Source organism: Ambystoma mexicanum, chromosome 7q (assembly GCF_040938575.1).
Source record: "Ambystoma mexicanum isolate Mex_15411 chromosome 7q, UKY_AmexF1_1, whole genome shotgun sequence".
In the NCBI taxonomy this organism is placed as follows: Eukaryota; Metazoa; Chordata; class Amphibia; order Caudata; family Ambystomatidae; genus Ambystoma; species Ambystoma mexicanum.
The window spans coordinates 361711565-361735745 of NC_090941.1; the positions used below are offsets into that span (position 1 = coordinate 361711565).

Below are 24181 nucleotides of genomic sequence, written 5' to 3' on the forward strand. Positions count from 1 at the left end.
GAGGTGTCAAAGGAATTCACACTTCAGTGATAGGGCTGTCTATTGTCTCATGCTGCAGCAATGCATGTCAGTCTGACGAAGTCGCCACTTCCCACACCTCTGGGCATTTCATGTTGTAAAGCGACTTCCTTTCACAAGGGGCTGGATATCTTTGAAGTACCTGCCCAGGCAACTGATTCTGCTGCTTTCAAACTGCTTTCAAAATAATGTTTTGTCTTTCTTTCACAAAAGCCCGTCTTTTTGTAAATATAAATATTATACATTTAAACCAAACCCCAGCCCCACACAAATAATGCTGTTTCTGTGAGAATTTTGGGATGATTTCACATTTTATCTTTTAAAGAGTAACTTTCTTGCATTTGCAAAAGCAGGTTTTTACACATGTGTTTATTTCAGTTAATTTTGAGATTCCCAATGCGGTTTCTGTAGCACACATTTTCTTTGGCACTAGTGGTTCTGAAAGCTTTTTATAGCTCTGGTCAGTTTCTGTACACAGGGATATGCTTGGCAAATGGGTTCTTTGAAACTGACACATAGCAGGTGAGAGAGAGAGCTTCTTTTGAGGCACTTTTCTCAAGTTAATTTGTTCCAAAAGCTGTGTTTCAATAGAAATCCGAATTATTGGCCTTTCAAGTGGTTTCCCAGCACATTAGCAGAACTGGGAATGTTTTTGCCTCATCCCTTGCTACTCAGCAGAAATAAAACTTGCCAGGAGGGCTTTCCTTGAAGGGCAGAATCTTTGTGCAAATGAATCAAGAGCACATTTAAAAGCTGTCTTGGGAGTCATGTGCACAGTTTTAATATTTCAACAGGACAGAACAGAAAAAGGTGATGCCATTCTGAGCAAAGGTCATTTTCAGCTTAATTTCAGATAACAGAAACAAATGCAGCTATTCTTTGTGGTGGCAGTGTTGAAAGCTTGCAACTCCTGCACCAGGGAAAGAAAGCTCAGCCGCTTTTGGGTGAAATGGGAAATGTGGTTTTTGCTGTAGGGGGTTTCTGTGGGGGCTGGCAAATGTACCCCACAATGAGTACATTGAACATGTAAGGAAATGCCTACAGCATGCATTTGCTTATGCTCAGCACAATTTAGAAACGTCAGCTGAAGGAATGAAGCCCTACTATGATCTAAAGGCCACCAAGAAAGAGTATGACATAGGTGACATGGTTTACCTGTACAATTTTCAAAGGAATCAGGCCAAGGAGCAGAAATTCCTCCCATCTTGGCGTGGTGCCTTTGAAATTGTAGATAAAATATCACCTGTTGCTTACAAGATCTGCATCCCAAAAGGTGAACTAACAGAAGAAAAATGGGTCCACATCAATCAGTTGAAAAGCTGTCATCCCAGACACGATTTATGACTGATTGATGAGCCAAGGAAATATATATATATATATGAAACCCATAGTCGGCAACAAATAATCTTTCTAGATGTTTTGGTGAAAACCAACCAACAAGAAATTATTACCGAACTATATCGCAAGCCAACAAGCTCCAACATGCCACTGTTCACCACAAGTAATCACCCCACATCTTTAAAGTGGAGTATTCCATACGGCGAATTTGTAAGAATAAGACATAATTGCAGTCAAATAGAAAGCTTCGACAAAGAATGTAAAGTCACAGTGGTGAAATTTCTAAAACAAAGATACCCTAAAGCTGTCCTAGAGAGAGCATACACAAAAGCCTGCAACCTAAATCGAAGAACTTTACTCTTGACCAATAGATTACCTGAATCTAAAGAACAGGAGGATGCAACAAGACTTATTCTTACATTTGGAACACATACGAATGTCATAAGAAAAATATTACATCGACATTGGCATTTTCTAAAGTTAGACAAAGCTTTAGCACCGGTTCTTAAGGAAAAAGTAAATGTAACTTTCAGAAAATTCACCTCTATCAAAGACTCCTTGGTTAATTGTTTTCTGTTGCCCGTAAATGAAAGTCAAAATACCACCACTTGGATACACAAAAATACTAATGGCTTCTTCAAATGCTCAAAATGTAAAGCATGTAAATTTGCTCAGAATAAACTAAACTATATACATCCTATAACAAAGCATCTTGTAGAATTGGGCAGTCACATTACATGAAATACCGAGTTTGTGGTATATGCTCTTCTATGCTCTTGTGACCGCTGGTACATTGGCAGTACCATCGGAAAACTTAAACTCAGAATTTTATAGCATATGAGAGCTATAAAAAACTGTGACCCCTCTTAGCCAATGGCAGTCATTTTCAAAGATCTACATGAGAGCAAATTGGACAGCCTGAGATTCTTTGGATTACATCACATTCAAGCCAATCCTCATGGGGGCAACAGAGAACTGGCACTAGGCCAAATGGAGACTAGATATATCTTGGATTTCGAATCTAAAAAACTAAAGGCCACAAACTCTATGAAGAGTTATATGCATACTTAGGAACTTAAGACAATGGTCATCAAGAACTAATGAATGCTTTTTATTGTCCTCATTGTCTTGTGGTAAAACTTTGGGCTATTAGTGTATATTAATTTTAAGATCATTATGGATTTTTATGTTGATAGCCTATACACTAATAAGAGTTTGCGAAAGTGAGGTTCGCAGCATGATGTTTTTTGTTACATCTTATTCAAGATTTTAACCTTTTTTGATTATTGCCTGGTTGTGGTTATATTATTGTTTAATTAGTGGTGTTCATGTGTGTTTTTATTTGTATTTTAACTTTTATTCTGTGCTGGTTCCCTTGCAAGAAGAATAAGAACTTACTTCCTAGAAATAATAGTTGCCTTTTGCTGGTTTTAGCTATATACAGATGTTTTTAGCTTGGATTTGTTTCTATGACATATGATGAGTTTTAACATAGATGTCTATTTTTTTATAGATATTGCATCCGCACTATGCACTTCATGAATTTATTTCAAGTGAGATTTCATCTGCACTATGCACTTTATGAATCTACCTCAAGCGAAACTTCATGCAATTTGCACTTTAGGAACAGTTATGTAAAGTCTAGCACTATGCACTCTATTGATAAGCATTAGACATATATCTGTATGAAAGGCCTTATCTATGCACTCTATGATCAGTTTACAGCAAACTAGCAATATGCACTTTATTGCAAAATGTCAAACTTGGGTTTGAACAAAAGGTTCATACACTGTTCTCTAAAATGACACCCGTAATTGAAGTGGCAGCATTGTTTAATTTAATTTATTTAATTAACAACACATTTCTGATTATATACAAGATTGTGTTAAAATGCCTGTAATCCAACAATATTCTTCAGGTCATGTATGCTTCAACAACAGAGTATCAGTAATAAAGTGCATGCAAGATTAGCTGCAATAGCAATTACAAAATGGCAACCGTGTTCAACAGCAAATATAGGCCAAGAATTGGTAGTAATGGAAACCAAAAAGGGACCACCACAGGTAGCAGAACCATAGAGTTGGGAAAAGGTGGGTATATTTACACAATGTTACAGAGCACTCACTTGTACGTGATCAAGCAGCGAGGAAGCTGTGAAATGCGTTGTACCGTGTGTTTCTATCTTTGGCTAATGCCGCAGTAAAACTGGATATTTTTAAGGACACTTCATTTGCTTTTGTTTTTTACTGAACGAACGAATGAAGCATCTTTCTGGCGATTAACTACTCACCGTTTGGAGTGCCATCCCTTCGGGGGAACGCAGGAATTACTTTCCCTTTTCTGTATATATATATATAACAGGGAGTAATTTATTTTGTGTTATTGTACAAATGAAGAAAAGAAAAGATATTGTTTTGTGAAACGGAAATGTCATGGTATAACTATAGGTTGTTGTTGTTGTAAATTCTATGTAAATCTTCCTGGGGAACAATGTGAGTAAAAAGTACTGAAACTCTTTTTCTATCTTTTATTTAGAGAACTAACCTCCTTAACCTTCCAGCCTGGAGGTGGGAGCGGAGTTCGGTGAGCACCCCAGGGACCTGGAAAGGAAGGAAGAAAGAGGCCACACTCTCCAACCCGAAGATGGAAGGGGAGGCTGGAGTGCCCACTCCCACAAGAAGTAGGAAAAAGGGGTACCATGCCATACCCCCCCAACCCATAGATGGAAGGGGACACTTGAGTGCCTCTGATGAAGGAAAGTTATGACTAAGGAAACCCTGCTCTGCCCTGCTCTTCCCAATCAAAGAGTCATGGAAGAACATGGGGGGGCATCTGGGGTGCATTTAAAGCCCCCAAGAAGAAGTCCCTTTCACATGAATGGCAAGCATTTTGAACACACACAGGTTGGCCATGGGAGACAGATTACTGTGCTGGGTGAAGAAGAACTGCCATTTGTCCCATATGAACATTCACAAATAATTTAAAAGGACTATTATCATTTAGACCTCTTTCGCAGAAACCATAATGTGGATTGTATTAATTTTTTAAACCATTTTTATGTAATTTCTAGGTGATTTTGTGGATATAAAATGCATCTACCTGTGACTGTGTGAACTGTAATGGCGAGTTAAACTAGGTGTCTGGCTGATCTGAATATGTTCCAAATGTGAGAGATGAGGAGCAGGTGGAAAATGAAAATAGGGATATGTTTAATAACTAACATGTTCATAACTGTTGTACTTTTTATGGAAACAGCAGAAATGTGCCACATGGCCATGCTACATCGTATGGATTTGGTGGTCGGTTTATCTAATTCTCCATGATCAGCTAAAGCAGAAAATATATTTAGTCTGGCAGTTGCTAGTAAAATTATGAAGTTGTGATACATAACTAGTTTTGTCAAAAAGTTGAAAGGAGAACAAAGGGGGGATTACAAATCGGAAATGCCACATGTTGCTCCAGTCTCCTCAACCAATCCTGACTTGGAGGCGGGTTTTGGAGGAGAGAGTGGGTAACTGCCGAATCAAAGTGGCAGGGATTACTGCAGGGTGCTTCCTCAAGATTGTAAAATTGGTGATGTCATTTCTGCTGTATACGTGGGACTGCAGTAGGACAGAGAGAAACCCAGAAACCCAGGAAGACAGAAAAAGAAGGACAGGAGGACAGAGAGAAGACCATCAGGTAGGCTGCTGAAACTTACCATCTGACAGCTGTAAGGAGACACCAGAGGAGACTGCTGAGAGTGCATCTGGGTGGAGCTGTCTATTTCTAGGAAGGTCTCAAAGCTGACTGGGTGTGGTGGTGGAGAGCGGGAGGCCATCTTTGAGAGTGGAGTGACCAGAGTCCTGCCCTATCTTTCTAGAGTGTCCTGAGATACCGCTGGCTTTCCTGAACCTTAAACAGAGGCTTGCTATGTAAGAAGAGCTAAGCCCACGAAAACCAAAAGGTGGGGGGTCTGCTTGCCTTGAATGCTTTCCCTTTATAGTGGGTGGGAGGGGCAAAACTTTGTAAATCCTTAGCCTATGTAACAAACAAATTACATTTTTTATTTTTTTTATTATCATTTATCGAATATAGTTGAAATTATATCAACTTTTTCAATTCATATAAAATAGAGAAATCCATAAGCATCAAATCCAAGTGAAAATAAGATTCATAAAAATTCACAGAATACTATAAGAATATACAAAATATTTTTTTTCAAAAGTGAATAAAATGTTATCATACAAATTTATCGGAAAAAGATAAACAAAGCAACTCAATTTTTTTTTTTCATTCCATGTCCAAAGCCTTTAAAAAGTTGATAGTTGCAATTCTTATACTCATACATTCAGTGGCTGCCAAGGCGACCCATCTATTTCTAGGATCAATTTGTACAAAATACGCGAAGTGGTTAACAAAGTGCAATCTTCTTAAAGTAATAAGTGCAGGACAATCCAATATTAAATGTTGGAGAGTTTCTAAAATCGTTACATTTTTGCAGAACCTAAACCAGTTGAGGTCAGAGGGAATTTGCTTTCTTCTTGTTTTAACCTCACGGGTAGGCCAGATATTAAGCCGCAAGCGAAGAATGGCAGTTCTTATTGCAGCAGATGGGAAGCGTAGGTAAGAAGCAGTGTCTTTATAACGCTTCGGTCCAAAGATTGTAGAATCAAAGTCTTTGAAGGTTAAACACTGAGTTCTAGTGTCAATCCAGTCCATCATATACACCTTCTTCTTTGCTTGCTCCAGATGAAACGCAAGAAGATCAAGTGATATGTCAGCGTTCACCATAATTGTTAGAATTTTTGTAGACCAGTGTTTCGGAAATACTTCTACGGAGCTAAGCAAATAACTAGAGATGGAAGATAGTGTGGAATTATCATGTATGGATAACAAGCATTTGCAAAATAAGGCACATAAACGCCACTTGTGTAAGGCAGTTAAAGAGATTAATCCCAATTCATAGCGTATCAACACACTGTGGTAAATGTAAAGTTGCACGCCAAAACTTAGCTTCTAATAAATTGAGAAACCCTGGGGGAACAATTAACGTTTCTAAACCATAAAGGATGGTTGCTACAACATTCTGGTTCCAATATGTGATGGCAGCTTTGATAGAAAATTTGCCATATTTGGAAACAATTACTCGTGTTTGACAGATTGCCATGGTTAACTTCTGTTTAATTTTATTCAGGTGCGAGTCTAGCGTTGGACAACCATCGAAAATAAGGCCCAAGTAAACGTAATTTGGTACCATCTTTATGGGTACCCCCTCAATTTGCCATTCTAACAAGTGTTTGCGTAAACCTTTAGGAACATATGTGACAATTTGTGTTTTACCAGTGTTTACTACCAATTTGTTTTCTTTAAAGTAGAAACATAGTGCTGACAGAAGAGTGCATAAACCACTGGGTGTTTTTGACACTAAAACAAGATCATCCGCATACCACAAGGCACACATTTTTACACCGTTCAGTTTAGGAGCATCAGTCGTTACTTTGCTGAAAATCCAGCGTACATCGTTAATGAAAAAATTAAACAAGGCAGATGCTAAAATGCACCCCTGTTTCAGCCCTCTAAATGTTGGAACTGGGGATGAAAGAAGACCCTCAGAGTTTAATCTTACATAGACCTTAGTGTGTGGGTGGAGGGCAAAAATTATGTCAATAAGAGTGGAAGGACAGTCCGCTTTGAGTAACTTATCTATAAGTTTTGGTCTTGAGACCGAATCAAAAGCGGAGTGAAGATCCATAAACGCAAAATATCTGGCTTGTCTCTTGTTAAATGCTTGTTGTCTTATGGCATTTAAAGCAATTACATTGACGCCAGTACCTAAACCAGCCACAAATCCAGTTTGTGCTGGGTTGCGTTGATTTGCTTTATTTGACCAAACATTAAAATCTCTTAGCATCAACCTGGAGAATATTGTGCCTGAAACGTCCAGTAACGTTATTGGACGATAACTTTTAGGGTCCATACGATCGCCTTTTTTATAGATCGGAATAATCACAGAAGAACGCCATGATTCCGGAATGTTTTTGGTTTGTAAAATGTGGTGAAAAGCATTGTTCAAGATTAGTGCCCATTCTGTTATGTCTTGTTAGAGCATTAAATTAGTGAGTCCATCCAGGCCTGCCGCTCTAGACGATGAAGATGTTTTAATAAAGTCTTGAATAATAGATCTTGTACAATGCAAAGCCCAACTATTTACAGAGTTGCTGTTATACTTATAGCAGGTCATCTTGGAGTCGTCATATAGAGTGGAAAAATGTGTGACCCACACCGATTCAGATACTCCATTGAGTTGCGTGTGACCTTGGGGTGATGTGTTACATTTGTTCAACAATTCCCAGACCAAGGCAGAATTTTTGCTACGACAAGCTACCAAAAAGTATTCACTATCTATTTGATACATGGTAGCTCGCCTCGCGTGCACCAAATTTCGATATCTCGAAGTAGCAACCTTAACTGCTTTCATTTGATCAATCATGTGGAGTTTTCGATGATTTCTGATCCCTCTTCTGTAAGCTTTCTTTCTTTCACAGAGAGCGAGATCAAACCCATGAACATGTCTTTTAGCTGATTTACTATGAACGGGATAAAGATTTGCGAAGGTACTTAACACATCTATATACGAACCAGCCTTATGTAACCGTTGATTGTTTAGAATAGCACCATTCAGAGCTAGTAATTTATTGACAGACCATTTGAAGCGGTTTTTGCCATTATTGACAGATACAGTCTGATTATAGTAAAATGCAATTTTCGAATGATTTTCAATTTCAACCGCCCAAAATAGTGCTAAGAGATGGTGATCACTAGATGTCTGTTTTACTATAACAAATTTGCTGGTATTCATAAAGATGCTACTAGACATAAAGATGTAATCTATAGTGGATTTTGAGTTGCCTCTCCCCCAGGTGCTCATTGGGGGAATGTCACCTATAATCGCACCGTTTGCCATCTTTAAGTCATGATCTTCCATAAGGAAGATCCATCTTGCATCCGCAGGATTCTTATTCCTTATGTTCGAATCAAAGCAAGAAAGGTTCAAATCACCCATTAGTAAGATTCCAGAGATAATACTTTGAGCAGAGATATACTCGAAGAGAAGAGAAAGCTCATCATAAAAACTGTCATCAATGATGCCCACCGGATTCCTATAAAGATTAAAAGTGCGTACGTCTGTGAGTTAAAACAGATCTTAGCCAAATGCATGAATTTGTTTGGTGCTTGCCAGGGGGAGATTTTTAAACCCTTACTCACTTTCACTGCAACTAACAGACCAGCTGTAGGTCTACCTTTACCAGCATGGACTGCTGGCAGCAGACTGAGCTCATGATCATCCCATATAGGGGGACTTACTAGCCACGTTTCTTGTAAGGCCACTATGTCATAAGTGTTCAACTGGTTGTTTAAAGTCCACTGCAGATGAGAATAGCCTCTAGTATTCCAGCTAGCAAGCGAAAGTTCAGTAGTGGGAATAACTGCTTGTGGTTATGAGCGAGAATTAGCAGATACTCTGGGATCTAATGGAGATTCTTTAGTACAATAATTGCAGGCACACGAAGGTGCAGGAGTAGTACCTACAATGGATTTATTACCATCAATCTCCTTAGACTGCTGACGTGCTGGATCATGAGCTAGTACAAAACCAAGATTGAATAAATCCATTCTGGCATTCCATAAAGTATTATGAACGATTACAGACTTTATCCAGAGTCTAACGATGGAAAGATTCTTGTCACAAAGAAACTCAACTTGATCCAAATCAGTGGAAGATATGGCATCCAATCCCTCTATATCTCTGAATATGTTTAAGACACTAGCACGACATAAGTCATACTTTGGAAAGGGCCCATCGCGACACTTCAGAGTTAAAGTATGGAACAGATTGAGTTTCTTTGAGAATGCAACACTATCATCATTTATGTAGGGTTTAGTGCCATCATTACGTAAATCAGAGTTTCTCCTATTGTCTTGTTTTGGAGGATCTTGAGGACAATTACTATTACAGGGAGGTGGGCTGGGATTCGTACAATTATCTGTTCTGATTTTAAGGAATGAGGCTTCATTTTGGGTATGGTTAAAGGGGTTATGTGTGTGAGGGGACTGATCAATGGCATGTGAAGCTTCAGGCAACACCTCAGATATTCTTTTCAGTAGATAGGAGTCCACTGCAGCTCTTAATGAGCTTAAACGATCTTCAACTCCCACTGCAGGAGCGGCAGAGGGAGGTAACTTGCCAGCGCCTGTAGAGATGACACGGCATTGAGTAGATAATGTCGTTTGTACAACAGGAAAGGATTGTTTTATTTGTATATTATCAGGCTTGAATGTTAACAGATGTACCAATTCATTCAAGGGATCATAATTAAAAGAAGAAATAGGAACCTCCTTTGAAGCAACTTGGGAAGATGGAAAATTGGCTAGCAAAACTTTATCCACAGGAAATTTGCAGTCATAGCGGCTAATTCGCTATTCGTAATCTCGTCGCAAATATCTGAAGGGGCAACAGCACTGCGAACTGAAGTTTTCGTCACACCTGAAAAGGGATGTGTTTGAGGTAGTTTTTTTTAATCAGCCAGAGTTTTTTTATTTCTTTGTGTAGCTTTGGTTGACACAAATTTTGTTTTTCTATTGTTCAAAAGTAAGGATCCAATTTTTTGTGAGTTTTGGTTAACGCCCCCACGATACTTGCAGGCTGCAGGTTGAACAATACTCTTCACAGGAGAGTCAACGCTGATCCAGGGCTCATTATTTTTTTAAGTCACAATTTCCTCCACACATTCAATCGGGCGGATAATTTTAGAAAATGTTGGTAATACTGAAGTAGTAGTCAGAGGGTCTCGGATCAAAGTTTCTAAGTGTGAAAGACGCTGTGTAATAGATACCCCAGAGTGTTCATTTTAACCTTGATGAGATGACAAATGAGATTCAAGATGGACTACTCTTTGTTCCAGGTTTCCTAAAGAGGGGATTTTAGAACATTTGAGCGAGGTGTCTCTCATCCAGTCACTTATGTGGTCTAGCTTAATGGTTTGTACAGCTATCTTCTGATCCAAAGAATTGAAAAGCTTAAATAGAGTGGACATAGTGGAGTTAATGGCCCCCAAAGTGATTTCTAATAGGGCAGGATTGGCCGAGGGAGCAAAAGATTATTGTTTCTTGACAGTAGTTTGACAGCGGCAGGGAGTAGGATGTAAAAAAGACACCTCCTCATCCAGTCTTGTTGAATCCATGGAGCATGGTTGTGCATAGTCAGTCATTATTGAGGCTCTTGAACTTTCTAAGTCCCTGCATTCAGGGGGATTTTGACAGGGGGGTGAAAGAGATTTATTTAGACTAACGTGTCCCACGTCTTCGATAATTACTGAGGCCAACAAGACATTCTTAGTCGGGATATCTCGTGCTGTTTTATGGCTTTCATTTGCCACGTCTTCAATATCAAGAGTCGACTCTTCTAAAACGGTAGCAAAAGTTTGAATAGGTTTAATAGATTTGATAGGGGAATGAGGTACAGTTAATAAAGTTTGATCTGAAATAGTAGAGCTCAAAAAAGAGTGGGAGCCTCATTGTTAAGGGCGGGATGTTGAGTTGGAGTTACACCACTTAGACAACAATTAGGTAGCGGTGGAGCAGAGGAATCCCTCACAAGAGATGCCAAATCAATCGGATCAGACGTTACTATACCGCATTACTTTTTCTCATAAAAATTACGGATGTCATGTTGAGTGGGAGTTTTATTGATTGGGTTAAAATAATATTTTTCTTAGAAATACGAGTTCGACTTTTGGTCTTTTCCTGTAATTTAGGAATATTTTGATTCATGGGCGTTTGGGGGAGCAGAGCTAGATCCGGTATATTAGGCATTGAACTTGGAGAGGTAACCATAGGGTTTCTAGTAGTCTCCGATGGCATCCCTGTTTTCAGAGTGAACATGGAATGATTTAAAACAAATTGTTAAAAATTAGTACAGCTTTCTCCTTTGATAAAAATTCAAAACAACAGGCTCAAATATTAACAACGTTAAAACTGATATAATTTCAAACAATCATCAATTCAGGATTTAAACGACTTATGTTAGTAGATGCAGCGGGATAGTCAGTACCTGAGGCAGTATGGTTAAATGCCACCATCCGCCAAACAGCCGCACAACAGCCGGTGGACTTGACGCCACAGGGCTTGTCGCCGCAAGTGTGGCTCCGGCGCGACTTTGAGTGCGCTGTCGGGTCACGTGATCGCCCACGTGGTGTGGGCTAACTCCGCCTCCACCAGGAAGCGGAACGGAGCAGGCAGGAGCAAAGCTTGCAGTGCCTGTACAGTTCAGGTAGCAAGTTCAAAGTTCCATAAAGCACAAGGAAGTGACAGGAGTCTGCTCCTGTAAGACACAAAATTCTGGTGAGCAGAAGCCAGTAACATATTAATTTAATTCCCCATTTGGCAGAACACTATGGGTGAATTTTGTTAACATTCGAATTTGAAACCCACTTCCCAGGGTGCACTGAAAACTATAGCCTATAATTTAATTGGATAATCCTTGTTGTCCAGCTGGCACTGACTTCTTTAAGGAAGAGGCGTGTCTTTGTTCTTAAATCAGTCAAATATTCTATCCAGCTCCCCCGTCACAGGCCTTTCAGTAAGGAGGGGAGAGGTCTGAAATCCAAAATTCCCCAAAGCATTAACATTTTTCTGTCTGACTTCCCAAAATAGACCAAAGCAAGATGGGGGTCTGAAAAACCATGGTTTGGTGTGAAATTACATTATTGATCAGTGTAATTATTTTGTTAAGTGAGATTTACAGAAAGGGAAGAATTGTGTCTGTGTTCTTTGTGTGATTATTGATGCTGATCGAAGTTGATTAGGTTGTGCCATGGATAAAGTGGTGTTTTTGATATTTCCGTGCTAATTTCTATTACTGTAAATTTAAATACATACCAATATATACCCTGTACTCTGGCCCGGTTGTTGGCTCATTATTAGCTCAGGGGAGAGGGATCCAAGGGGCATGATATGTGTCTGAGATGGAGCTAAAAAAATAATCTGTTAAACCTTTTGTTGAAAAACCACTTTAGTGGGGAGGAAAGGGACTCCCTGTGTTGAGGGGGGCTTCTCAATAAACCGTAACAACCTGGAGCACCATTTCATAGGCAAATGTGGTGCTGCTACCAGATACATTGGGAACACATAGTCATTTCACATCACCTTAAAGAGGTGCACAGTGGGCTGGGAACTGAACTGGGTCCCAGGCCTGCGGACAACAGTTCTAGCCAATCAGGGGACAGAAATCCAGAGGAGGATGGCAGGGGGCAAGGGCCAATGGTAAGTATGCAACCTTGCAACAATGTAATAGATCGTTTTTTTGGGGACGGGGCAGGCCATGCACATGACATGGAAGGACCAGTAGAGTAAGATGTATATGAACCACCTATAGTGGGTGATAGGTTTTTGGGGGAGGTCCCAGGTGTTGACGCAATCCTTTATTAAAACGGGAAGACACATCTTGTGGAATTGAAGATTCTGGAGATTTGTGAATGTCCGGCATGATCCCTGTTGGTTTTGGTAATACACATCAGTTGTAACTTGCCCTTGGCTGAGTCCTCCATTTACCGTGTCTCCTCCAACGGGGTGCAGGAGAAAGGAAACAGGGACCGTGGCATTGAGGGACGAGTGGGGGGCGGGTGTTGGTTTTCTGGAGGCAAAAGAAGAGGACGAAGGGAGGGGGGCCGAGATGCAGTGAGTAAGGGGATGCAGATCCGCAACTACCAATGTGCTGGGCCTGCGTTAAGGGATTCAGATTCCGTGAACAGGTTGGTCAACTTGTCACCCACATTCCGGCTCACTGCTGTGGGGTTCGGAGTGGGTACACACGCTCAGCCCGACCTGCACACCCACTCGAATCATGGAGGGCTCCCAGATGTAGAGAGCATGTGCTCTCCGTGTAGAGCCACTCTCCTGAAGTAAAGGTGCAAGAGAGGCAAGGAGATACTACTGCTCTGCTTAAAATCACTGAAGATGATCAGAAAATGCATAAGCTGGCTAACAAGCTCTGGGAGAATGCAGCAACACGCAGAAAGCAATGTATTAAATCAAACAGACTCGTAGAGGGAGCGCATAGGACACATTCACGCACATGAACACGCGCGCACACGCGCTGGCGGGAGAGAGTCGCCTTTTTTCTCAATGGACAGACGCCGTCTCCGGAGTCCCACCTCGATGCTGGGAATCGCGGGACGTCACTGACGCTGCGGCTGAGAGAGAGACACGGGGTGCATCTGCGGAGATCCAGCCTCGCGGACCAGCAGCACCCTGGGTGGAGAGAGCCCTGTCCTCGCACAGCCAGCCGCAGCCAGCGAGAGCAGAGGCACACAGCATTGGCTTTCTGAACCGCTGTGCAGCCTGCACGCGCGCACACACACACAAGCCTGGCCAAAGCACCACGCATCGGAATATGCGAAAAAAAACATGACCCTGTCTGATAACATGGTCACGGTTCCTTAGTAACTGATCGTTCGTCATTGCGTGTCTTTGCACCCACGCTGGGCTGCACGGGACTCCGAATGTCTTGCAGAATTCTCATGACATGGGGAGATTACCTGTAACGGCGTCTGTGTTTTTCCATGTATAAATAATATGTTTTTTGAAAATATACATCAGGAGAGTTTTTTTTAATAAGTCTTGAATTGCTTGGTACTGCCCATCCATGCCACATCAGTACTGAGATATCCGCCAGTGTGGGTAGCATGCATAGTACACATGTGTATGTTGTGTATGTGTACTGAGACATGGGTCTGTATTTAGCATGCACATGCTCCTATTGCCTGGTAGTTCTGCTTATGCCTTCAGCCTGGACATTTACAATGGGTGCCCCTTTCTGTTGCACGAGTCTTGCTTACTGGGGGGGACATATCAGAACCTGCATGAAATAATGGCAATTTCAGTCGGATTTAACATGATTGTCAATATGTGTCATGAAGACGCCACGCCCTAGCGTGAAATCTATGTTTCTGCTTGTGGGGCCATTACTCCACAGGCAATACTTACCTGCCTCTAGATGTAAAGCGGCTCGGGAGCCCTTTCTGGAGACTGGCAGAGATTGGCCTGGCTATACCCAGCCCACTTAAAGCCCTGGATGCAGTCCATAGGACAAGACACCCACTCCGATTTTCTGATGGAAATCACACATAAGGTTACCTTTTGTGAAAATGTGTGGCTACATATTTCTTGCCGTGGTGGCACAGACTTCGTGGACATTAATCTTTATATTATCATGCCAGTGTCTGCATGTTCCTGTACATGGTTCCCTAGGATGCCTACATTGTCGTATGTCCTCCCGTATGCTTCCTATGTTACAATGCCTGTCTCTACATATCCTTGGACATAGCAATCTAGGGTTCCCAGACCTTTCCATGTATATCCTTAAGATGTACTCCCAGGGATACAATTCCTGCCCTTGTATGTTCATGGCATGGCTCCATAAGCTGCCCTCCCTGTCCCTGTATTTGCCCTGGGATGGATCTCTCTGTTAACATAGCTGTCTCTGCATATCCTTTGGCATAGCATCCTAGGTTACCAGGCCATTCCCTGTATAACCATGGACATTGCTCCCTGGTATACCATGCCTGCCCTTGTATGTGTGTGGGTATAGCTCCCTAGACTATGTGTGATTTGTCACCTGGATAATTCCTGTGCTATGCTGGCATTTGTCTGTCGATACACATTCCTATAATTGTGTGGTGCGTAGGCACTGTTCTCTAGTTGCTGATACCTAAAATTATATACTGCGTGCAGGTAGATATGCCCGTCCCTGTGTGTGGAAAACCGTGCATTGTTCCCTCGATGCCCATTTTTGTTCAGAAATGTTACATGCACATGGCTTCCTATGTGGCTGTATTTCCCTCAATGTGCTATTATTGCCATTGGTTTCCCTTGCTAATTTACGCGCATAATACACACTGCTCTCAAGGTGTTTGCCCTATGTGTTAAAGGCTAATTGAGCTCAGAATATGTACCCCTAGTAAATGCATGCGGGTGAGCCCAACAATACCTATGTGTTAGGTGCACATTTATCCACATGAGTCCATGCCTCTCCCAAAGTGCCACACACAGAGCGCTCTATAGCTGTTCACAATGGCTGGTCATGCTTATAACTCTGCGTTAGATGGACATTGGTCCCCGTGTGCGCATTCGTATCCACAAGTGCCATACTCAGAGTGCTCTATAGCTGTTCACAATGGCTGGTCATGCCTATAACTGTGTGTTAGATCCACATTGTTTCCAACGCGCCAATGCCTATCCACACGTGCATTACTCAAACTGCTCTATAGGTGTTCATGCATGGCTTGACAAGCATTCTGTATTAGATGCACATTGATGCCTCTGTGAGCATGCCTATCCTGAAATGACGCAAACAGGCTGCTCTATAGTTGTTTGGGCCGGCTGGTCATACATAGATCTCTGTGTTAGAGGCACTTTGATCCACAAGTTATGCACACAGACTGCTCTATGGTTTTTCATGTCCACTAGTCATGCCTATCACTCTATGTTGAATACACATTGATCTCGATTTGTGCCATGGCTATCCCCAGACGCCGGACACAGACCACTCTAAAGCTGATCATGCCAGTTGTTCTCGCCTAACATTCTGTGTTAGATGCACATTCATCCCTGTGTGTGCATGCCAGGCTCAAGTGCTGCAACCAAACTGCTCTATAACTAGGTGTTCACCACTTACACTCTTTGTTAGATGAACATTGATCCGTGTGTGTAAGATGCACACTGCTCCCTATATACCCATGCCTCCGTCGTTGTGCTGCACACGGCTGTTCACACCAATCCCCCTGTGTTACATGTACACTGATACCTTTGTGCTTACGCCTGTCCCTATGTGATGTCCACAGACTGCCCTACAGGTGTTGGCGTCATTCCCTATCTGACGCATAGGGATGTGCAAGTGACACATAATGGGGTAGATGCTCATTGTGTCATTTCCCTTCTATGTATGCTAGGGCAATACTCCATACATTCCCCCGCCCTCCACACACACACACGCGCGGCACCTGTTACACGCACTATCCTCGGTGGGGATCTATGACACTCCTTGCAGTGCATTGGGCTTGAAGCCCTTGCTTGGCACAGGTGCATATGAACCGATGCCTTTTTTCCAAGCGGGTATGCATTCTCGTTCGTCGGTCGCTCCTGGACGCACTCTGCTTCTCTCAAAGGATGTTCCCTGCGGTGCCCTGGCTGCCCCTGCGGCGGCCTCCGAGTCCCAACCCCCTTACTGTTGCCAGACCCAACGGCTGCGGAGGAGCAGCGTGAGCAGAGGTCGCAGCGGCTCTGGCGGCTCCATTAAGGATTCAACAGCCAGCAGACCCGCTGTCACCCGCCCCTGCCCTAAGCGACGGGACCGGCGGCCAATCCACTGCCGCATGAAGGAGAGGGTGGCTGGTACTGAACCCAGACCCGCCTTATTACACTTCTGATTGGCCTCATAGGGGCTCTCAGACAGAAGCTGCTTCGCGACGGCCAATCAGAAGCGACGGGGGCGAGACTAGTTCTCAGCACCCGCCTGCCATCTGGGTTTATTCAGAGTTACATCAAGAAATGCAGTTGAGAGTGTGTGTGTGAGAGAGGAAGCTCATCTTCCCGCCGCGGCTCCCAGCAGTCACCAGCAGCCTGCAGCCCCATGGATTGTACTGTTTCCTCGGCGCGTTCCGGGCACAAGGATGCGCAGGATCTGCTCTGACAAGAAGTTGCAGCCTTTGCTCCTGCACAGGGATGGGATGCGCTTGGAAGGCCTGCAGGGGGAGCATCACTGGGACTAACGCGGAGTCTACCTGGATCTGCATCGACATTTTACCCCTATTTGCAACACATCTGTTTCTCACCTGGACAGGAACGGCATAGAGAGGATTACATCGTCCCACTAAATGGCAATCATGCGTGGAGTTGGAACAGCACACAATAGTTGAGGAATCCGTTCTTCATGGTCTTGCTTTATTTTTGATGATTTTCTGAAACTGGTGCCAAAAGAATTTCTTTCTGCCATATGGGATGGAACAGATTTTTACTCTTACCGCAGTTGCTTGTACGAGGCAAATGGCCAATCGCTCAAGTTCTAACACATGCATTCATAAAATGCATATAATCAGCCGGATGTGAACGCCTTTGTCTAGTCCTATATGCATTTTTGAGGAGATCAAGCCTTCGTGTGTGTGTTTGTCAATGCTCACCTGATCCCCTGGGTCTGCACCCCCTCCTTTCGACTGGAACTAATCGCACGGCATGCGCTTCCCACACAGCCTCATGCAGACGAGATTAGTGTTGGGCAGAGCTGGCCGTTTCCATCCTGGCAGGAGCCTGCAGCCTTTGCACCTCTGTAAATCTGCAGTCGGAAAAACCATCGCAGCCGGGGGCTGCGTCTGTCACGGCTACCTGCATGGACGTTACACTGCATTCTTTCCCTTGAGGTAGCTGCTCGCCCACATCCCGAGGACACGATCTGTGGTAAGACAGCGCGCGCTTCCCCGGCACGCTCCGCAAAATGCACATTCTTGTTCCGCTTTGTTCCTGTGAATGGCAGGTGTCCCATGCCCACCCCCTTCTAGTTTCGGAAGTTGTACGTGCCTTCACTGGGGTATTATTAGCCTGGGGCGGGTTTCCTTGAATAACGGGTGGCACACGTTGGTTGTGAATAGCGTGTGCTGTGCCCTCTCAGTGCAGCGAGCGAGGCAGCGGGGAGCGTGTTCTAGAAAGAAAACATACATCGTGTGTGTGTGTGTGTGTGTGTGTGTGTGTGTGTGTGTGGAGGCGGGGGCGAGACCAAATTCTGTTTGGCAGCTGTCAGTGTAGTTAGGGGGCATGGTGGTGAGTGCACAAAGGCTGTTTTTTGGTTCAACCGTTAAAGAGTGCGCGCGTGTGACGGAGACGAACGGCACCATGTTCAGGGGGGTGTGGGGAAACTGCCTGCAGTTAATCAGGAAAGTACTTCATTTCATTGGTCGTACGTGCGGATAATGCCAGTGCCTGTTCACCAAATCCACATCTGGGCAGTTGGCACTTGCAAATCACAAGTGATGTACAGTGTCAACGTGAGTGCATCCCATGTTTGCATGTTGTGCATCTGTACGCGCGCCTGTGTTAATAAGTGCACACACACACGCCTGCATGCGTAGAAAGCCCATAATAATGTCGACATGAATGTACATGATATTCTCCTGTGGGGGTGTTCCAAAATGTTGAATCATAGAGCGAAATCATGGCATATTTCATGAGATACAACAATGATCTGTCTGTGTGATTCTGTTGGCAGCTGCTGGCTCCAGATCTGACGTGACATGTGAGCTCCTCTGCAGCCCATGAACGCCGCCGACTGCACGCCGCACAGACATCCACGGAAGGAACCTGTGAACCCCAGCGCCCCGGAGAGGAGCAATCCGGCCAACCACCATGGACTTGAAGGATTTTTACCTGCTGGCCGCCCTGACCGCCTGCCTGCGGCTGGACTCGGCCATTGCCCAGGAGCTCATTTACACCATCAAGGAGGAGCTGCCCGAAAACGTGCCCATTGGGAACATACCAAAGGACCTCAACATTTCGCACATCAACCCCGCCACCGGGACCAGCGCCAGCCTGGTGTACCGCCTGGTGTCCAAGGCTGGGGACTCCCCGCTCGTGAAAGTCTCCGGCAGCACCGGAGAGATCTTCACCACCTCCACCAAGATCGACCGGGAAAAGCTCTGCCCCGGGCCCGCCTACTCCGGAGGCAACGAGTGCTTTTTCGAGTTAGAAGTTGTCATCCTGCCTAATGACTTTTTCCGACTGATTAAAATCAAAATCATCGTGAACGACATCAATGACAACGCTCCCATGTTCCCCTCCACCGTCATCAACATCTCCATCCCGGAGAACACCCTCATCAACAGCCGTTTCCCCATCCCCTCGGCGGTGGACCCCGACACGGGCACCAACGGGGTGCAGCACTACGAGCTCCTGAACGGGCAGCGGGTCTTCGGCCTGGACATCGTGGAGACCCCGGAGGGCGAGAAGTGGCCGCAGCTGATCGTGCAGCAGAGCCTGGACCGGGAGCTGAAGGACACCTATGTCATGAAGATCAAGGTGGAGGACGGGGGTAAGATGCAGAAGTCCAGCACGGCCATCCTGCAGGTGACCGTGAGCGACGTCAACGACAACCGGCCCGTGTTCAAGGAGAGCCAGGTGGAGGTGCACATCCCCGAGAACGCACCCACCGGCACCTCGGTCATCCAGCTGCACGCCACCGACGCAGACATCGGCAGCAACGCGGACATCCGCTACGTCTTTGGCGCCCAGGTCACCCCGGCCACCCAAAAACTTTTCGCCCTGAACAGCAGCAGCGGCCTGATCACCGTGCAGAGGCCCCTGGACCGCGAGGAGGCCTCTGTGCACAAGGTGTCCGTGCTGGCCACCGACGGCAGCTCCACGCCGGCCCGGGCCACGGTGACCATTAACGTGACAGATGTGAACGACAACCCGCCCAACATCGACCTGCGCTACATCATCAGCCCCATCAACGGCACCGTCTACCTCTCCGAGAAGGAGCCCGTGCACACCAAGATCGCCCTGATCACCGTCACCGACCGGGACACGGACGTGAACGGCAAAGTCATCTGCTTCCTCGAGAAGGAGGTGCCCTTCCACCTCAAGTCGGTCTACGACAACCAGTTCCTCCTGGAGACCTCGGCCCCGCTGGACTACGAGGGCGCCCGCGAGTTCAACTTCCGCATCGTGGCCGCCGACACGGGCAAGCCCAGCCTGAACCAGTCGGCGCCCGTGCGCGTCGAGCTGGAGGACGAGAACGACAACCCGCCCATCTTCAGCCAGCCCGTGCTGGAGCTCTCGGTGCCCGAGAACAACCGGCGCGGCCTCTACCTGGCCACGCTGACGGCCACGGACGAGGACCGCGGCCGCAACGCCGAGCTGGTCTACCAGCTGGGGCCCAACGCCTCGTCCTTCGAGCTGGACCGGCGCACGGGCGTGCTGACGGCGGCCCGCGTGCTGGACCGCGAGGAGCAGGAGCGCTACGTCTTCACGGTGACGGCGCGCGACGGCGGCAGCCCGCCGCTCCAGAGCCAGGCGGCCGTCGTCGTCACGGTGCTGGACGAGAACGACAACAGCCCCAAGTTCACGCACAGCCACTTCCACTTCTTCGTGTCGGAGAACCTGCCCAAGTACAGCACGGTGGGCGTGATCACGGTCACCGACCCGGACGCCGGCCCGAACCGGGCCGTGGAGCTCTCGCTCCTCAACGACCAGGACAACAACTTCGTGCTCGAGCCGCGCTCGGGCGTCATCAAGTCCAACGTGTCGTTCGACAAGGAGCAGCAGGGCTCGTACACGTTCGACGTGCGCGCGGTGGACGGCGGGCAACCGCCGCGCTCGGCCGCCGCCCGGGTCACCATCAACATCATGGACGTGAACGACAACAGCCCCGTGGTGCTCTCGCCGCCCTCCAACCACTCCTTCCGCCTGGTGCCCCCGCAGGCCATCCCGGGCTCCGTGGTGGCCGAGGTCTTCGCCGTGGACAGCGACACGGGCATGAACGCAGAACTAAAGTACAGTATCGTGAGCGGCAACCACCGGGGGCTCTTCCGCATTGACCCGGTGACTGGCAACATCACCCTGGAGGAGAAGCCCGTGGCGGGCGACGCGGGCCTGCACCGGCTCGTGGTCAACATCAGCGACTTCGGCTACCCCAAGTCTCTGCATACGCTGGTCATGGTCTTCCTGTTCGTCAACGAGACGGCCGGCAACGCCTCGCACATCTACGAGCTCATCCGCCGCACCATGGAGACCCCCCTGGACCGCACCATCAGCGGCGCCAGCGAGTCCTACCAGAACGAGGACTACCTGACGCTCATGATCGCCATCGTGGCCGGGGCCATGGTGGTGCTGGTGGTCATCTTCGTGACCGTGCTGATGCGCTGCCGCCACGCCGCCCGCTTCAAGGCGGCGCAGCGCAGCAAGCAGGGCGCCGAGTGGATGTCGCCCCACCAGGAGGGCAAGCAGGCCAAGAAGAAGAAGCGCCGCAAGCGCAAGGCGCCCAAGAGCTCCCTGCTCAACTTTGTCACCATCGAGGAGGCCAAGCCGGGCGAGGCGGCCCACCACCACCACCACGACGTGCCCATCAACGGGACCATCAGCCTGCCCGCCGAGCTGGAGGAGCAGGGCATAGGGCGCTTTGACTGGGGCGCCACGCCGCCCAGCACCTTCAAACCCAACAGCCCCGACCTGGCCAAGCACTACAAGTCCGCCTCGCCGCAGGCCGCCTTCCACCTCAAGGCGGACACCCCTGTGTCGGTGAAGAAGCACCACGTCATCCAGGAGCTGCCCCTGGACAACACCTTTGTGGGGGGCTGCGACACGCTCTCCAAACGCTCTTCCACTAGCTCAGACCACTTCAGTGCCTCAGAGTGCAGCTCCCAGGGCGGCTTCAAGGCCAAGGGCCCCCTGCACACCAGACAGGTAAACGAGCACTTTTACTGGTCTATAAGTACTGCTTACAAGTGCCCTATCAACCAGTATTAAAGTGCCACTAGGGCGCCTCTTTGCACCCACCCTGGCTTAGTCTGTGTATTTTGAAGCGAGGAGACAGAAAGAGCGCCCTTTGACACCCAGCGATTCAAAGCGGATTGTAGTACTTATCCAAGTCTGTGAGAGTTACACAGTATAACATGTACACGATAAAAAGTGATTGCAATGTACCAAAAATGATGTATGATGCTGCATCTGGGAAGTGTTGCACTGCACAGTGGCCTGGAGCGTGCTGCACAAGCCCCGTGGGCTGTGCGTGATAGCAATGGGACCCGTGCGGGCTCCAGCTCAGGACAGGGCCGCCTGCTTGTGCAGCTGACGCTCAAAGTACATGGTTACAGATCTCCTGCAGTGGGGTGTTATGATGCAAGGTGTTAATGTTAGCTTCTCCCAGGCGTGATTCAGAGTTGCTCAGTTCTGATGTATATTCTTTTGGGTTGTCAGAGCAGGCATGTGTTACCTCTCAAACACTTACCCATCTTTCATTTAGCTACATCTTTCATGCACCCCTTTTGATTGAGCTTCCTGTATTGTCCGTGCTAATTGTCGCGGTTCATGATAATAATGGCAACATATTGAAACATAATGTGCAGGACACGGCCACTCTTTATCGAACAGCCCATGTCCACGACATACATCAGGGGAAACTGATAGCAAAACAAGTGACCACTGCTATATCTAATAGCAGGCACCTTTCTTTAACATCTGCCAGCCTAATGCACAACCCAATCCACTAGAGCACCACCATATCCTGTGCCCAATTGACGACCACGACTTCCAAGCAAACTCGGTTTGATGCAACACTTAAATAGTGGCATCCACCCCTCGCCTCGTGCCCAGAGACACTAATATGCTGCCCAGAGTACAGCTGTCCCAGACATTTCGCCTTCTCAGCTTCAAGCTTCTTTTCTTCGGACAGGAAGGTGCAACGCTTACTGTTAATGCACGTGCTCCACATAAACATCCGCTCTGGTGTGTGTTGGACAGCGTGCAGAGCAGATGCTGCTAGCTTCCTGCGTGAAATATTACCCGTGGAGCAGGATTACCGCCGGGCAACTCATATTTCAAATCCCGCCTTAGTTATTCTTAGGTCCTCTAATGCCTCGATAATTCCGATTTAAATCCACCGCGGTTTCATTGGCTGTTGGCACTCACAGGGACGGTCCGTGCTACCTGTAGGTGGCGCTACGGCACTATGTCGTCTGCGCTGGCCAGGTGCAGTAGAGTACAGGCACGGGGGGGGGGGGGGGTGGGAGGAGGGGATCAATCGGGTGCCACCGCCAAAGCAATCTCCTCCACTCCCGTATCCAATTGCACTGACCCCACAGGCTTCGTGCGATGTCTAGCGTAGTGAGCAACGCACGTGTGCAGTGTTGATCTCTAGGTAGTCTGTTCTCAGGGGAGGCGATTGTATACTCACAGATGGATATGCTTAGAGGGAAGGGGCGCAGCAGAACGTTGTGATATTCCGCTGCATAGAACCATACGCACAAGATTGAATGCACAGCCAGCCTCACAGGCCCACTATACACACACACATATATGTGTGTACTTGTCTGGACCAACTGTTCACAGGGTCAGGGCATAGAACACATATACCATTCCCTGCATGCTTTCTGAAAGTCGGTCAGAGTTTTCTTCTGCTCATATATTTCCGTATATTGTTGAACAAGGTGCTGCTTGAAACGAGTGTGGCGCTCTGGGGGGTGGGGTGGTGGATCGGAGGAGGGGTGCTGGTTCATTCTCCCCATGCTTGTCGGTCGCTTTCATTCGGGGCTTTACAGCAAAGTCTTATCAGCCACTCTTTATCGACAGCAGTTTTTATTGTAGCCGCAAGCTTTACACTAAGCTGTTTATTGCTGTTCGCTAACTCACTTGACAGCAAGTGGGGAATTCATTTTCTTGCCCCAGGTGTCCTTTCTTGGGTATAAACAACAGATGTTAAAGATATGAAAACGGTGACCCATTTACATCCTGCGACTCGTCTGAGGCAGAAGCTGACTCGTGCGCTGCAGTGTAGTCTGGATTGAGGCATGCCAGACAGTCCAATCCATGGCTTCCCAGACAACACAATCCTCTCCCTTCTTAACACTTCACACGCAGGCACCCACGCGAGGCCGTCCCTGCACTGACTTGGGACCGCGCTGATACACACACACGCACACGCACGCACGCGCGTCCTGTACTTAGTTCAGAGCATCAGGAGGCACTTTCTGCAATACCATTGTGCACAGCCAAGGGCTACATATCCCGTACACAGTAACGATCA

The 24181-nt window shown here is 46.5% G+C and overlaps 1 protein-coding gene and 1 long non-coding RNA gene across 5 annotated transcripts in view; one reads left to right on the forward strand and one right to left on the reverse strand.

Annotated features, from left to right (window-relative positions):
• The window catches only part of LOC138528762 (uncharacterized), a 70205-nt gene extending 52533 nt beyond the window's left edge, over positions 1 to 17672 (reverse strand). Inside the window, exon 1 of the long non-coding RNA XR_011284233.1 lies at positions 17574 to 17672. This is a non-coding gene — a long non-coding RNA (uncharacterized lncRNA). The remainder of the gene's footprint in view (positions 1 to 17573) is intronic.
• A 43-nt stretch (positions 17673 to 17715) lies between these two features.
• PCDH9 (protocadherin 9) overlaps positions 17716 to 24181 on the forward strand; it is a 733344-nt gene continuing 726878 nt past the window's right edge. For 3 of the 4 annotated variants that reach the window (XM_069640630.1, XM_069640633.1, XM_069640631.1), the window contains exons 1-2: positions 17716 to 17847; positions 18653 to 21843. In XM_069640630.1, coding sequence (XP_069496731.1) covers positions 18790 to 21843 — 3054 coding nt within the window. In that variant the 5' untranslated portion in view covers positions 17716 to 17847; positions 18653 to 18789. Of the gene's footprint in view, positions 17848 to 18652; positions 23140 to 24181 lie in introns of those variants that run through there. The other variant, XM_069640632.1, reaches the window with a different exon arrangement.